Below are 15,536 nucleotides of genomic sequence, written 5' to 3'. Positions count from 1 at the left end.
TGGGGGGGAGGGGACTATTTAAGAATTTGTACACTCCTTACCAGGTATGGTGTGCACCTCATCAAGTATCATAAGGCCCCATTCTTGACTTTTAAGCCATTCCATTACTCTCTCTGCCTCCCAAGACCTCTTAGTTGTGTGTCCCAACATAGAGTAGGTACTAATTGCAACAGAGCAGCCGATAGGCTTGTCCTTGGCATCTGACGTGAATCGACAGATTTGGCTGTCATCTATGGTGGACCACATTTTGAACTGGGCTTTCCACTGCTCCACAGAGACAGAAGAGTTGCCAAGTACCAGGCAACGCTTACGGACTGTACACGCAGCTGTAACTCCAACTAAAGACTTGCCAGCACCTGTAGGAGGACAAATAAGAGCAACGGTCATCAGTAATCAGCTCAGACAGATAGATCCCATCATTCCTTGGATAAAAAGGGGGAGGGGAGGAAAACCACTGTGGAATGGTTAGCCAGGAATTGTCCTAGAGGAGGGGAAATTTCTCAGTAGCCACTGCTTCAAGACTAGAATAGAAGCAGCAGCCTTTACATATTAGCATATGAAACCACACATCTGTGTCTGCTGCTTGTCATACACTTATGAAAAATCTCAGCAAAATCACTGCAATTAATGTTCTCTTTGCAGCAAAATGAACTGCTTTGAATAGTTTCTTTGTTCCAAAACTTAGGCCAGGTCTACACTACAAGCCTACACTGGTAGAACGACGTCGCTCAGGGGTGTGAAAAATCCACTCCCTTAGTTACACCGACCTAACCCCTGGGTAGGCAGCGCTATGCTGATGAGACAGCTTCTCCTGTCGACAGAGCTACTGCCTCTCATGGAGATGGATTAACTACACCAAAGGGAGCAGCTCTCCTGTCAGCGTAGAACCGTCTTCACTAAAGCGGCACAGCTGTACGTGTCGACAACCCTTTAAATTAGACCAGATGGCTTCAGCAAGCTGCTAGTTACTGAGTGGGTCTTTGTTGCTTCTATAGGCTGAGCCCATTGCACACCAGGGGCTCATTGCATTCCTCTATTCCCCACCCCTACAAGCTCCCGTTGTGCCACCCTCATAAGAATGGCCAGACTGGGTCAGACCAAAGGTCCATCTAGCCCAGGATCCTGTCTGCCGACAGTGGCCAATGCCAGGTGCCCCAGAGGGAATGAACAGAACAGGTAATTGTCAAGTAATCCATCTTCTGTCGCCCACTGCCATCCCCATCTATTTCAGAGGCTCCCTGGCAGTTTCCTACCCACCCCCTCCATCATGCCAGGGCTCTGTGTACTCCCAGACGCTCATGGATCGCTAACTGGTTAAAAGACAGGAAAACAAAGGGTAGGAATAAATGGTCAGTTTTCAGAATGGAGAGAGGTAAATAGTGGTGTCCCCCAGGGGTCTGTACTGGGCCCAGTCCTATTCAACATATTCATAAATGATCTGGAAAAAGGGGTAAACAGTGAGGTGGCAAAATCTGCAGATGATACAAAATTACTCAAGATAGTCAAGTCCAAAACAAAGGGTTACAAAAGTATCTCACTAAACTGGGTGACTGAGCGACAAAATGGCAGATTTCAGAGTAGCAGCCGTGTTAGTCTGTATTCGCAAAAAGAACAGGAGTACTTGTGGCACCTTAGAGACTAACCAATTTATTTGAGCATGAGCTTTCGTGAGCTACAGCTCACTTCATCGGATACATTTGTTAGTCTCTTAGGTGCTACAAGTACTCCTGTTCTTTTTGCAAAATGGCAGATGAAATTCAATGTTGATAAATGCAAAGTAATGCACATTGGAAAACAATCCCAACTCTACATACAAAATAATGGGGTCTAATTTAGCTGTTACTACTGAAGAGAGAGATCGTAGAGTCATCGTGGATAGTTCTCGGAAAACATCTGCTCAGTGTGCAGCAGCAGTCGTCAAAAAAGCTAACAATGTTAGGAACCATTAGGAAAGGAATCGATAATAAGACACAAAATATCATAGTGCCATTCTATAAATCCATGGTGTGCCCGCACCTTGAACAGTGCATGCAGTTCTGGTCACCCTATCTCAAAAAAAATATTAGAAATGGAGAAAGGTACAGAGAAGGGCAATGGAAATGATTAAGGGTATGGAACAGCTTCCATACAAGGAGAGATGAAAAAGACGGCGACTTTTCAGCTTGGAAAAGTGACGACTAAGAGGGAATGTAATTGAGGTCGATAAAAGCTTGACTGGTGTGGAAAAAAATGAATAAGAAAGTGTTATTTATTCCTTTCACGTAACACAAGAACCAGGGGGCATGTGATGAAATTAATAGGCAGCAGGTTTAAAACAAACAAAAAGAAATAGTTCTTCACATGACACAGTCAACCTGTGGAATTCGTTGCCTGGGGAATTGTGAAGGTCAAAACTATAGCAGTGTTCAAAAAACAATGAGATAAATTCACAGAGGACAGGTCTATCAATGGCTATTAGCAAAGATGGTCAGTGATACAACCCCATGCTCTGGGTGTCCCTAGCCTCTGACTGCCAGAAGCTGGGAGTGGACACAGGGAATGAATCACTTGATCATTGCTCTGTTCTCTGCCTTCCCTTGGAAGCACCTGGCATTGGCCACTGTCAGAAGACAGGATACTGAGCTAGAAGGACCATTGGTCTGACCCAGTATGGCTGTTCTTACATTTCCTGCTTTGCCATCATTCTTATCTCTTTTCTTTCTATTTGGAAGATAAATCATTTATGGTGTCAACATTTTAAAACTCTATTGGCACAAGCAAAAGAACTGAGATGGGGGGGGGGGGTATTGTTATACTGGAAGGTGTTAATGGCTGCCAGCAGCTGGTTCTTTGATCTGCAGATATTTGCAGACCTACCTGCTAACCAGATGCCAGGGGCTCTGTCCCCCCGCAAGGGTTATGCCCAGAACATTCCCTGAAACTCTCTGGAACTGATCAGCTGTGGCAGTCAAAAATTAGTTACAAACAGAGAAATGCCATCAAGTTGCGCATAAGGCCTTACTTCAACTTAGCCAAAATCCAACTACTTACCACATGGCAGGACAATAACACCAGATCTAGCACGCCCATTCCCAAACATCTTCCTTAGACTTTTCTCCTGGTAAGGTCTGAGAACTGCTGTGGGCTTCAGGTCAATATTAATGTCAGGATTCACTGAATCATTTCTGAAATCATACTCTGCCAGCAAGGGGTACTCCAAGTGAATGCAACGCTTCTGAAGCTCTTCAATCATTTCCTAGAAAGGAAACAAAGCTTCTAACAGCATATTCTAAATTTCTGAAACCTGCTGAGGATTTTTTAAAGTCATCAGTTTATATACCCTAGCTGTATAAAGGCAAGTTAATTGTTCTTTTACACCCTTTGCTTGCTCTATAACAGCAGGAGTTAAAACCTATTCTCAGAACTTTGCTGGTGATCAAAGCAGAAAACAGAACAATTTAAGTATTATTGTATATTAGAAACAAAGGGGGGAAATTGTTGACAAATGGAAAAAAGTGAGATATTCAAATCTCTGAAAGGGTGTTATTCTGTAGGGAAAGCCCCTGATAATGTCCTTTATAGGACTATTGACAAATCAACATTTTGAACACAAACAATTCAAAATACAGCATCTCTAGTCACTTTTGTAACTGAAGGTCCACAGAAGCTACACAGGTGACTCAGAAATCTTCGCTCTGCAGTAACAGATACTCTACCACAAAAGCATGTTGCATTTAATTGCTATCTGAGACATTGAAAAAATGACCTGAATAGCCTGCCGATTGTCTTTATGTTTCCTATAAGGCAACAAAAGACTTGCCAAATCTAGGATAAAACGACAGAAAATTCACAAAAAAGCCTCATAAATACATCTGATCTAATAAGTCAATTCATATGCAGCACCTGCTAAGCACCGATATCCTCCATTCTGTACATGACAGAAATATAAAAAGCATCTTTGTCCAAAGATTTTATAATCCGAGAGATTTTAGACAAAACACTGCAAGAAACAAACTGATTCAGACCCCTACATGATCTCACACCTCACTAATTACACACTGCTGGGATGGGGAAGGCACTTAACAGAAATGACTTAACAGAAGCAGTAACATTAAAGGTTCCACACCCGCAAATAAGAACAGTGTATCTCTTTACATAGGCCAGGTTTGCATAAGGAGTAAGAATAGTATTGTAGCTAAGGCACTAGAGTGGAACTCGTGAACTTTGTCCTTGGGCCAGTCACTTAAGCTCCTGGGACCTCAGCTCCCCATCTGCATGAGGGAAGAAATAACGATCTCTATTTCACACAAGATTGGGGTTTTTGAGGATTGAGGTTGGGATTTTCAAATGTGCCCAAGGGAGTTAAGCATGCAACTCCCTTTTAACTTCCATAGGCTCCTCTGAAAATCGTAGCCAAATTCACTAGTATTTGTGACGTGCTCAGACATTACAACAATGAGCACCAAAGAAAAGTCCACAAGATCTTACTTACCAAGCTCCTCAAACATATGGGACATGTATGCAAGCCACATTAACTTTTGCTGAATAGTGTAGGTTAACCGCCAACAAGATCAAGCAGACAAGGTAAATTTAAGAACAGCCTCACAGTTGCCAGAAGCTGCTGGGGCTGGAAGGAGATGTGAAGTCACACAAAGCATCTGGGTGGATTTAGAATCTGCCTTCAGACTACATTAATATTTTCAAGTAATTATCTCACTCAGGTTTGGTCAGCATAACAGTCCACACGAGATAGCACATTCAATCCTGCAGAAAGGGAGCCCATATACCCTAGCAACTGCCCTGTAGCCTGTCAACATCGCTCACGCGTCAGCCAGGGAAGGGGCAGTGTCTAGTCCCTCCCACCAGGCTGGAGAGGAAGAATCTGTGATGTGGGACTTTCAGAGGTGAGGGAAGAAGTCTTTGTGGCTCAGAGGGCCACCCCCGATAGAAAAGCCTTAGAATATGGTATTTAGCAACCCCACATCCAATTGCCTGCAGTGGGACTCACTATGACCATGGCTGCCAAGCAGTTAACAGATATTTTACCTGCTTGACTTCAAAAGATACAGTCTGTGTTTCTTCCTCCTCCTCCTCATCTTTGTCCATCTGCTCGTAAAACTCAAATAAGTCGGCCGGGACATCCGATTTATTCTGAGCATCTGTCCCTTGTGATGTTGAAGGACCTCCGTCACTGGATTTGGAAATCTGAAACAGGAATTTAAAAGACCCCATTAAAGATTCTCGCTGAGCAATGGTTCATTAATGAAGCACAGAGCATGTGCAATGTTTACAACAGAAGGAAGTATGCAATAACCACCGCTGCAGATATTCAACAGTATGTACAGCCTCACAAAGAGGAATCCAGCATTTTAGAAGATGACCCTCGATCCCAACGTACTGCTGATTTGCTCGTGAATGTCTCTGTGATGAGCTCGGTTTCTTCTCCCTCAGCGTTTCTCAGCCGACACTCTTTGATGACGTGGTCCTGAAGAAGCTGCTGGATGACTTCAGGGTGGGTGCTTTCTACAAAATACCTAGATGGAAAGGACAAACAAGAACTAGACAAGCAGCTCCCAACAAAGTTTAAAGCATGTTATACCAATCAGAGAATCTGTCTGAGCACCTACTGCAACACCGGAACTGGCGTTTCAATCTACCTGACAGTGATTCCAGATGGAGTCACTCAAGCTATAGCATCTTTGCCATCGCTCGTGCGTATGAGGGTTAAAACAATTGTTGCTACTACAGAGAACTTTTCACAGACATCCTCACAGCAAATATTTAACTGCTAAAGATTCCCTTGCTTGAATAATCCATTTCAAAACTTAGATAAGACTAGAAAGACTCCAAAAGCACCATTTAGATAACCCTGGAAAGCTCCCCACTTCACCGTCCATCATCTCTAAAAGGAGGCAATTCTTTTGAAGCCGCCTTTGGGGTGGGGCCAGGAAAGAAATCCGAGTACACAGGGTGAGCTGCCTGAGCCCTTAGTATAAGGCAGAAGCTATGAAAACCTCATTCTGCAAGCTCTAGGAGTGTTTCTTCCCCTTGAAGCTTGCCAATAAAGATGCTCGTTGGAGAGTCTCATTAAAACGTGAGCCTACAGAAGCTGAAAAACGTTTGAACTGGAGAAGCAGGTGGTGGTTCAGGGAGGACTCCTAAAAATGGCTATAAAGAGCGTGCTAGTATTGAACAGAAGAACGGCCACCCTGGGTCAGACCAAAGGCCCATCTAGCCCAGTCTCCTGTCTTCCGACAGCAGCCAATGCCAGGTGCTCCAGAGGGAATGAACAGAACAGGGAATCATCCAGTGATCCATCCCCTGTTGCCCATTCCCAGCTTCTGACAAACAGAGGCTAGGAACACCATCCCTGCCCATCCTGGATAATAGCCACTGATGGACCTGTCCTCCATGAATTTATCTAGTTTTTTTTTTAATCCTTTTTTGAATCCTGAGTCTTGGCCTTCACAACATCCTCTGGCAAAGAGTTCCACAGGTGGGTGAATTTCTGTTTTACCCAACAGGGCAGGTTAAAAGGGAGGCGAGAGGGCACTGGGAGTCAGGAGTCCTGGGTTCTATTCCTGGCTCAGCCACTGACACGCTGTGGCATCTCAGGCATGCCACTTCCCCTCTGACCCTTGGTTTTCTCATATGCAGGATAGATTTTAAGGCTAAAAGGGACCATTTAGATCATCTAGGCCAGTGGTGGGCAACCTGCGGCCCGCACACAGTTCGTCAGGGTCATCCGCTGGCGGGCCGCCAGACAGTTTGTTTACATTTGCAAGGCTGCCTGCAGCTTCCAGTGGTCGCGGTTCACCGTTCCTGGCCAACGGGAGCCATGGGAAGCGGCAGCCAGCATGTCCCATGCAGCCCGCGCCACTTCCCGCAGTAAGACAATCTACCGCAGTAAAACAAACATCGTCAGCTCAGCAGTCTGAGACCATAGATTGACCAGTCAATTAACGTAAATCAGCACTTTTGGTTTGAAGAATCTTTCTAAAAAAAAAAACAAAAAACCAAAAAACAAACAAAGCATACCCATGCTAACACAATGATCACCACTAGAGTGAACCCAGAACAGTCAAACTTAAAGCAAATAACTACTATACTAAAGTACTGCAAGCAGGGGGAATAAAAAAAAAAAATTATATTCCCTCCCTCCCACCCCCTTCCCCACACACACACAAGAAAAGCTGCTTACCTGTTGTGTTTCAGAACTAGCTTTACCTTTCCATAGCTGACAGTACACAGCTACAAACAGACAAGAACATCCATTAGGAACAAGCAATTCAGATTCAGCATATTAAATCAGCCACTGCTTTATTGACACAACATTTGTGTGTGTATACAAAAATACAGACACACAACCTTTGCTGCGTAACCAGAATGGTTCACCAAGACTAGTACAGGATCAATAAGAGTCAGAACAAATGGGAAGTATAAGGGAGAACTGAAATCAGTCAACTCTACACGCACAGGATTGCTGAGAGCTGCTGCAAAATAGATGGGCATCAAAGACGAGAGGTCTTCAAGAGGTTTCACAACCTATTATGGATTACGTAAAAAAAATGGTCTTCGTTACCACTAAGAACTGGATGCTTTGAAACATCGGAGGAATTCCTCCTCTGAATATAGAAGAGATGGGAACTCATCTATCCCGCAATATAGTGTTAGAGACTCCAGGTCAAGTCTGGAATCTTTGGTAATATCTGTCCAAATGGCAGCTTGTTCACAAATATTTAGGGCTACGCCATGGTCTCTCTCACATGCTTCTGCACCTCACAATCCATATGCATAGAGACCTGGAGGACCCAGACAGGTTATAGCTATTTGCTGATAACAAGACTGGTTACGACAGGTGCCTGGCAATGTCCACAATAGTTTTTATTTGTATCATCATAGCACTTAGGAGTACAATTCAAGGACGAGGACCCTGGTGTGCTAGATGAACGAAAAGACAGCCCCTGCTACTTGCTAAGGTTGAAAGGCACAATCCTCACTAAGGAGCATGTGCTTTTCTTGGCTTAAAATAAATTACATTTTTATCATTTTCAGAGAACTGCCTCCCGCCAACCAGTGTACATTAATTTCCATTATTATGCAATAGCTACGTTTCATTAATGCAAGGCTATGATTGCTCAGTTAAATTAGGATTCTTATAGCAATGTTAACTCTGACACACTGCACAGCTTGAATATTCTATGGAATACTTTCTACCAAAAATAATAAGATTTAGTTCCTAATTCCTGATTAAGAGTGTGTTTTCTACACTACTTTTATGGCTATATGTGTAGATTACTGTATTTCTGTTAATATAAAAAATACATTCAAAAAAACATACAGGATGCACAACACAGGTGGGTTAATACATCTTTTGGAACCTTGACTTTAGCATTTCTGACTTTGATTTTAATAGAGCAACCTCAACTATGCATTAACTTACTATTAAATGCAAAAAACCATAAGCAACTCAGACACTGTTCTATAGTGCAGGTTTGTACCTTTCGACAATGTGACGTTTTAATGCATATAGCAGGGGTGATTCCAAATTTGGGGCCAGATGCTGCAGCACTTACTGACTCCAGTTAAATTATTTACATGAACAATGGTTACAAGATCAGACCTTTACATGAAATTTTCTATTTGTGGGTCAAACCTATTTATAAGGTGTATTTAGGATATGCATACATGTTGCATGGAGAAATCAATCAGAAATATGCAATTTTGATGTCCAGTTCCAATCTGTCACAGCCTGAAAGCTATGTTTCTGATGCTATCCTAAGGGTAAAGGAAGAAGATAGGATGAAGAGCGTGCTTCCCTGAATTCTGAAACCAAGCAATAGAAGAGAACAGGAGCATTAGAGACATGAAAAGACAATGGAGAATGACTCTCCACTGAAACGATCTCACCTTGATAAACTGAATTATTCCATCTGGGACACCAGTCTTGCTCAGCTTTCGCAAATATTCAGTGATGTCACTTGTCTGTAAACCAACACTGACAGCAGCATAAAGCGAGTAAGCAGTGAGTTTGTATTCGTGTACATGGGTTGGCCTGCACACAGGTTCAGCAATAGCAACCAGAAAATCCTGGGCATATTTGTAAACAGGAGAAAAGGCTTCCAGGAAAACATGGCCATCAGGAGCCTAGAAGACAGAAAAGGAAAAATGGGTTAAAGAAATAATGAGGTTGTGTGAGAAAGGTAGAAAGCCCTCTCTACTACTAGGATTAAGGACACACGATGCAAAGGGACCATTATTATTTAATGGACAGTATGTCATGGGGCATGGAAAAGGTGCTGCTGTTTCAGGGTGAGAGCCACATATGAAGGAAAACTAATCTGATGTTCAAGACACAAACAAAATAAGTCAGCAAAAAACTCGAGGCCACCTTGAGGTTCATCTAATCAGTTTCACGATTACCAATTTTCCCATCAGAGAGCATCAAGTGAGAGAAAAAAGCTTTTTAAAAATAGGCTGTAACAGGGTGAATAAAATTGATGATTTAAAAAGTCAGATCTTTTAAAATTAAATACAGGTTTATTGTTAAAATAATAAACCTATTTAAAATTGGCAATTTATGTTAAGGCCTAAACCAATCATAATCTGTTAAAATCATTTAATGAAATACAACAAACAACATGTTTGCTGCCAACTTCTTAAGAAAATCCAACCACTGAACTGGTGGAAGTCACTGGCTAAGCATCTGGGCCACAGTTTGCTGAAGTGTTAAGCCAGTTTTGGACAGCAGTAGCAGAGCAAATATTTTCTTCATTTCAGTTTATGCGACTAGTTCAGTTCAATGACTAGTTCTTTCAAAATTAAGAGACCAATGGGAGCTGAAAAAGCAAGAAAGCTTGTTATCCTCTTCCAGTCTATGAATAAAAACTGGGATGAGATCTATTAGTTCTAAAGGCTTGAAGGACATGGTGACCAGAAACAATCAGTTCAATTTGCTAACTACAGATCATAGTTCCTTCGCTTAATAAATCAGTTTTAAAACTAAAATCGGTTTTGATAAACTTTTTTCTTATGTATCCAGCACATTTGAAGTAGTTTAAATTTAATAAACCAAAATAATATGCTGTTTTTGTCCTTCAATTGAATTTGAATTACCATCCAAATAAAGCTTGACACAAATCACAAGTAAAAAATTAATTGTCTACTAAATAAGAAATGCACCATTCACCATTAACGTAATACAAAAATTAAAATTGAGACTGCGAATACATGTAAGTTAAGCTGCATAACTGCTTAAATAAATGTGTATAGATACGGTGTATCCTGGTTAGCACCAAGAATCACCAAGTGTAGTGTAAAGGCTATATTAGTTGCAAATCAATATGTTTAACCACCAACAAAAATAAACCTTTCTTTAGGAAAATATCTAACTAAAATGTACAAATGCAAAACACGATTAAAATCGATGGATTTAAATCAAGGTTTCCTGCTTGCTGATTTAAATCGTGTTGACTTACATCAATTCACCCTGGGCTTTAAAACCACAAAAACTGACAGGGGACTCAGAGCTAGGCATAGTACCAGAACCTACTTTTAACTCATTTTCTGCAAGTGACCAGATACTAATTTGTTGGTGTCTCTTTAATGCATTCAAGTGTAAACGCCCCTAGAACTGATGAGGTTTTTTCAGTCTGACATATTAATTTTGTAGTAAGACCACATACTAACTGTTTGAGAAGAGTCACTATGCTAATCAAAGTCCTGAATCATAACAGCAATACACACTGACTCATGGGATAAGAAGGAAGGTCCTCTCATGGATCAGTAACTGGTTGAAAGATAGGAAACAAAGGTTTTACAGTTTTCACAGTGGAGAGAAGTAAACAGCGAGTTGTCCCCAAAGGATCTGTATTGGGACCAGTGCTGTTCAACAAATTCAATGATTTAGAAAAAGGGTAAACAGTGAGGTTGCAAAAATTTTGCAGATGACACAAAATTACTCAAAATAGTTAAGTCCAAAGCAGATTGCAAAGGGTTACAAAGGGATCTCACTAAACTGGATGACTGTGCGACAAACTGGCAGATGAAATTCAATGTTGATAAATGCACAGTAATTCACATTGGAAAACAATCCCAACTATACATATAAAGTGACTGAGTCTAAATTAGCTGTTACCACTCAAGAGACCTTGAAGTCTTGGATAGTTCTCTGAAAACATCTGCTCAATATTCAGCAGCAGTCAAAGAAGCTAGAAGAATACTAGGAACCATTAGGAAAGGGACAAATGATAAAATAGTAAATATCGTATCACCATTATATAAATCCTTGGTATGCTCACACCTTGAATACTGGGTGCAGTTCTGGTTGCCCTCATCTCACAAAAGATATATTAGGATTGGAAAAGACCAGAAAAAGTGATTAGGGTTACGGAACACCGTGCGTATGAGGCAAGATTAAAAAGACAGGGATTGTTCAGCTTGGAAAAGAGACGACTGAGGGGGGATATGAAACAGGTCTACAAAATCATGAATGGTGTGTGGAGAAAGTAAATAAGGAAGTGTTATTTACACCTTCACGTTATACAAGAACCAAGCGTCACACAATGAAATGAATAGGCAGCAGGTTTAAAACAAATGCAAGGAAGTACTTCCTCACAAAACACAAAGTCAACCTGTGCCAGATGACACTGAGAAGCCCAAAACCATAACTGGATTCAAAAGAGAATTAAATAAGTTCATGGAGGACAGGTACATCAATGGCTATTATTGAAAATGGTCATGGAGGCAACCCCATGCCCTGGGTGTCCTGAAACCCCTGACTGCCAGAAGCTTGGACTGCATGATAGGGGATGGCTCACTCGATAAATCTGGTTAGTTGTGAAAGGGTATTTGGTGGGAGAGCCTCCCAACCAACCCTTGCAGGCCATCTGTTTATGCCCTGAAACACAAAGTTTGCTTTCCTCAATAAGAACATAAAAATGGCCGTATTGAGTCAGACAAATGGTCCATCTAGTCCAGTATCCTGTCTTCCAACAGTGGCCGGTGCCAGATGCTTCAGAGGGAATGAACAGAACAGGGCAATTTATCGAGGCAGGACTAAGTAATATCTAGACCATCCCTGACAGGTGTTTGTCCAACCTGCTCTTAAAAATCCCCAATGATGCAGATTCCACAACCTCCCTAGGCAATTTATTCCAGTGCTTAACCACCCTGACAGTTAGGAAAAATTTCCTAATGTCCAACCTAAACCTCCCTTCCTGCAATTTAAGCCCATTGCTTCTTGTTCTATCCTCAGAGGTTAAGATGAATAATTTTTCTCCCTCCTCCTTGTAATAACCTTTTATGTACTTGAAAACTGTTATATCCCCTCTCAGTCTTCTCTTCTCCAGACTAAACAAACCCAATTTTTTTCAAACTTCCCTTTTAGGTCATGTTTTCTAGACCTTTAATCACTTTTGTTGCTCTTCTCTGGACTTTCTCCAATTTGTCCCCATCTTTCTTGAAATGTGTTGCCCAGAACTGGACACAATGCTCCAGTTGAGGCCTAATCAGCGCAGAGTAGAGCGGAAAAATTACTTCTCGCATCTTGCTTACAACACTCCTGCTAATACATCCCAGAATGATTGCTTTTTTTGCAAGTGTGTGTGACAAAGCTCCTCCTCTGCCTTGGTGGGTCCTGTGCTTTTGGCAGATTTGCTCACCTCAGAGACTGACGGCAGCCCTCAGTTTGGCCGCTTCTGCTAGAGGCTCAAATCTGCCATTCACTCAGCTAACCTCATCACTGGTCAGCATGAGGGAAACGGAGAACGATCTCCGCAGTCTCTGTTGTCCCACCTAGTGGGTTGGGGACAGGCCAGATCCCTTTCCAAATTAGCCCTTCCCTTCTGGTGTTGCTCACAGACCAGGTCAACTCCTCCTGTGTCTGATCAGGAGTTGGGGGGACAGACCCAGGCCTGCCCTTTACACTGGGTTCCAGCCAGGGCCCTGTGGATAACAGTTGTCTACAATGTCTCCTGTATCAGCTGTGTGACAGCTACAACTCCCTGGGTTACTTCCCCATGGCCTCCCCCCCACAGCACCTTCTTTATCCTCATCGCAGGATCTTCCTCCTGAAGCCTGATCACACTTGTACTTCTCAGTCCTCCAAGCAGCATGCCTTCTCGCTCCTTGTACACCCTCCACTAACTGATGGGAGGTCCTTTTTAAACCAGGTGTCCTGATTAGCCTGCCTGCCATAATTGATTCTCTTAAGTTCTTAATTGGCTCCAGGCGTCTTAATTAGCTTGCCTGTCTTAATTGGTTCTAGCACATTCCTGATTGCTCTAGCACAGCCCCTGCTCTGGTCACCCAGGGAACAGAAAACTATTCATCCAGTAGCCAGTATATTTGCCTTCGACCAGACTCCAGTAACCCACTGGTCTGGGTCTGTCACAAGTGTTACACTGTTGACTCATAGTTAGCTTGTGATCCACTATGACCCCGAGATCCCTTTCCGCAGTACTCCTTCCTAGGCAGTCATTTTGTATGTGTGCAACTAATTGTTCCTTCCTAAGTGGAGTACTTTGCATTTGTCCTTATTGAATTTCATCCTATTTACTTCTGACCATTTCTCCAGATCATTCTCAATTTTAATCCTATCCTTCAAAGAACTTGCAACCCCTCCCAGCTTGGTATTGCCGCAAACTTTATAAGTGTACTCTTTATGCCATTATCTAATTCATTGATGAAGATATTCAAAACAACTAGACCCAGAACCGATCCCTGCTGGACCCCACTCGTTATACTCTTCCAGCATAACTGTGAACCACTGATAACTACTCTATGGGAATGATTTTCCAACCATTTATGCACCCACCTTATAGTAGTTCCATATAGATTGCATTTCCCTATTTGTTTATGAGAAGGTGATGCGAGACAGTATCAAAAGCCTTACTAAAGTCAAGATATACCACATCTACCGCTTTCCCCCTATCCACAAGGCTCCATTATCTTTCCAGGTACAGAAGTTAAGCTGACTGGTCTGTAATATCCTGGGTTGTCCTTATTTCCCTTTTTATATATGGACACTATATTTGCCCTTTTGCAGTCTTCTGGAATGTCTCCCGTCTTCCATGACTTTTCAAAGATAATTGCTAATGGCTCAGATATCTCCTCAGTCAGCTCCTGGAGCATTCTAGGATGCATTTCATCAGGCCTTGGTCATTTGAAGACATCTAACTTGTTTAATTTTTGACTTCTTCTTTCCCTATTTTAGACTCCGATCCTACCTCATTTTCACTGGCATTCACTATGTTAGACATCCAATCGCCACCAACCTTCTTGGTGAAAACTGAAACAAATAAGTCATTAAGCATCTCTGTCATCCTCTCATGCCACTCTAAACTAGGACTGTACCAAAACTTTAAAGTTTGCTCAGAATGTTTTACACGGGCAAACTCACACCAAGATTTCTGTCTACCTGGAGACATATGATATGTTTTTGTCCCCCCCCCCCTCCACTATGCCTCTCTACTAGATTGCAATAAGTGAAGCATATTTTGAAATGGCTACAAATCCTCCTGTATTCCCAGCTTTTCTCTGGGGAAAAAATATTGATGGGGCCTTCCAGTTTTAACCTTTTACCTCAAACCTCATTTGTACCATATTACAGAGAAAGGTATTTGCCTAGATAACATGAATCCCTCCTCTAGATCTCCAAAGCATCCCGTCCTATGTCCGTTGTTAGCAATCTAGGGCAGAGACTGTCTCCCTGGCTGTGTTTTGCACAGCATTTGTCCGTATTGTTGGGTCTTATGCAAAATCTTCCTCCTCACAGTGTCCCTTTCTAAGTCTACCTAATTCAAACTCACTGCACAGTACTATACTTCATTCTCCTTTGTTATTTGCCACAAACAAAAGAAGTCTTTTACAAAGCTGTTTGATGGGACTTACCACCCAGAGTGGACGTGAGGAATGATCACCCTTTAGAAGCATCTGGAGTCTGTAGTCTTTTGCTCCATACTCATCCACTTTGATCCCAGACTCTTCCACTTGTTTCCCAGCTGCAGATGGAACGGCTTCCTGAGACTCTCTACCAGGAGTTTCATCGTCGTCATCATCGTCATCATCGTAATGACGTTTTTTAGATTTCTTCTTATCTGAAAACAAAGTCACAAAAATTAAAATATAAATTTATCTACACCTTGATCAGTTAAGGTCCATCAAGACGACAAGACACTGTCCAGATCTGTAGCCGAGTGAGTCAGACATCTATTTAAAAAAACCAAAAACCTACATTAAGAGATACTTGCTGGGAGGTTATTGATAGGATAGGCATCATAGAAACTTGGTGGAATGAGGAAAATCAAGGAGACCCAGTAATATCAGGGTACAAAATATATGAAACGACAGGTCGTGCTGGTGAGGGCGCTACACTACATGTGAAAGAAAGCATAGAGTCAAATAAAGTAAAGATCTTAAATGAATCAAACTGTACCACAGAATGTCTATGGATAGAAATCCCATGCTTGAATAGTAAGACTATAGCAGTAGGTATATACTACTGACCACTTGACCAGGATGGTGATTGTGAAAAGCTCAGGGAGATTAGGTAGCCT

General features: G+C 42.1%; 1 protein-coding gene across 2 annotated transcripts in view; it reads right to left on the bottom strand.

Moving 5' to 3' along the window:
• Positions 1–15,536, bottom strand: part of ERCC3 (ERCC excision repair 3, TFIIH core complex helicase subunit) — a 47,210-nt gene that overhangs the window by 27,442 nt on the left and 4,232 nt on the right. The window contains exons 2-8 of one of the 2 annotated variants that reach the window (XM_073305013.1): positions 14,872–15,077; positions 8,890–9,126; positions 7,181–7,230; positions 5,378–5,513; positions 5,026–5,184; positions 3,031–3,235; positions 42–356 (exon numbers count right to left, since the gene is read on the bottom strand). In XM_073305013.1, coding sequence (XP_073161114.1) covers positions 42–356; positions 3,031–3,235; positions 5,026–5,184; positions 5,378–5,513; positions 7,181–7,230; positions 8,890–9,126; positions 14,872–15,077 — 1,308 coding nt within the window. Of the gene's footprint in view, positions 1–41; positions 357–3,030; positions 3,236–5,025; positions 5,185–5,377; positions 5,514–6,755; positions 6,931–7,180; positions 7,231–8,889; positions 9,127–14,871; positions 15,078–15,536 lie in introns of those variants that run through there. The other variant, XM_073305014.1, reaches the window with a different exon arrangement.

Source organism: Lepidochelys kempii, chromosome 11, assembly GCF_965140265.1.
Source record: "Lepidochelys kempii isolate rLepKem1 chromosome 11, rLepKem1.hap2, whole genome shotgun sequence".
Classification (NCBI taxonomy): domain Eukaryota; kingdom Metazoa; phylum Chordata; order Testudines; family Cheloniidae; genus Lepidochelys; species Lepidochelys kempii.
The sequence above is the reverse complement of the archived record's forward strand: the minus strand, read 5'-3'. Positions and strand labels throughout refer to the sequence as shown.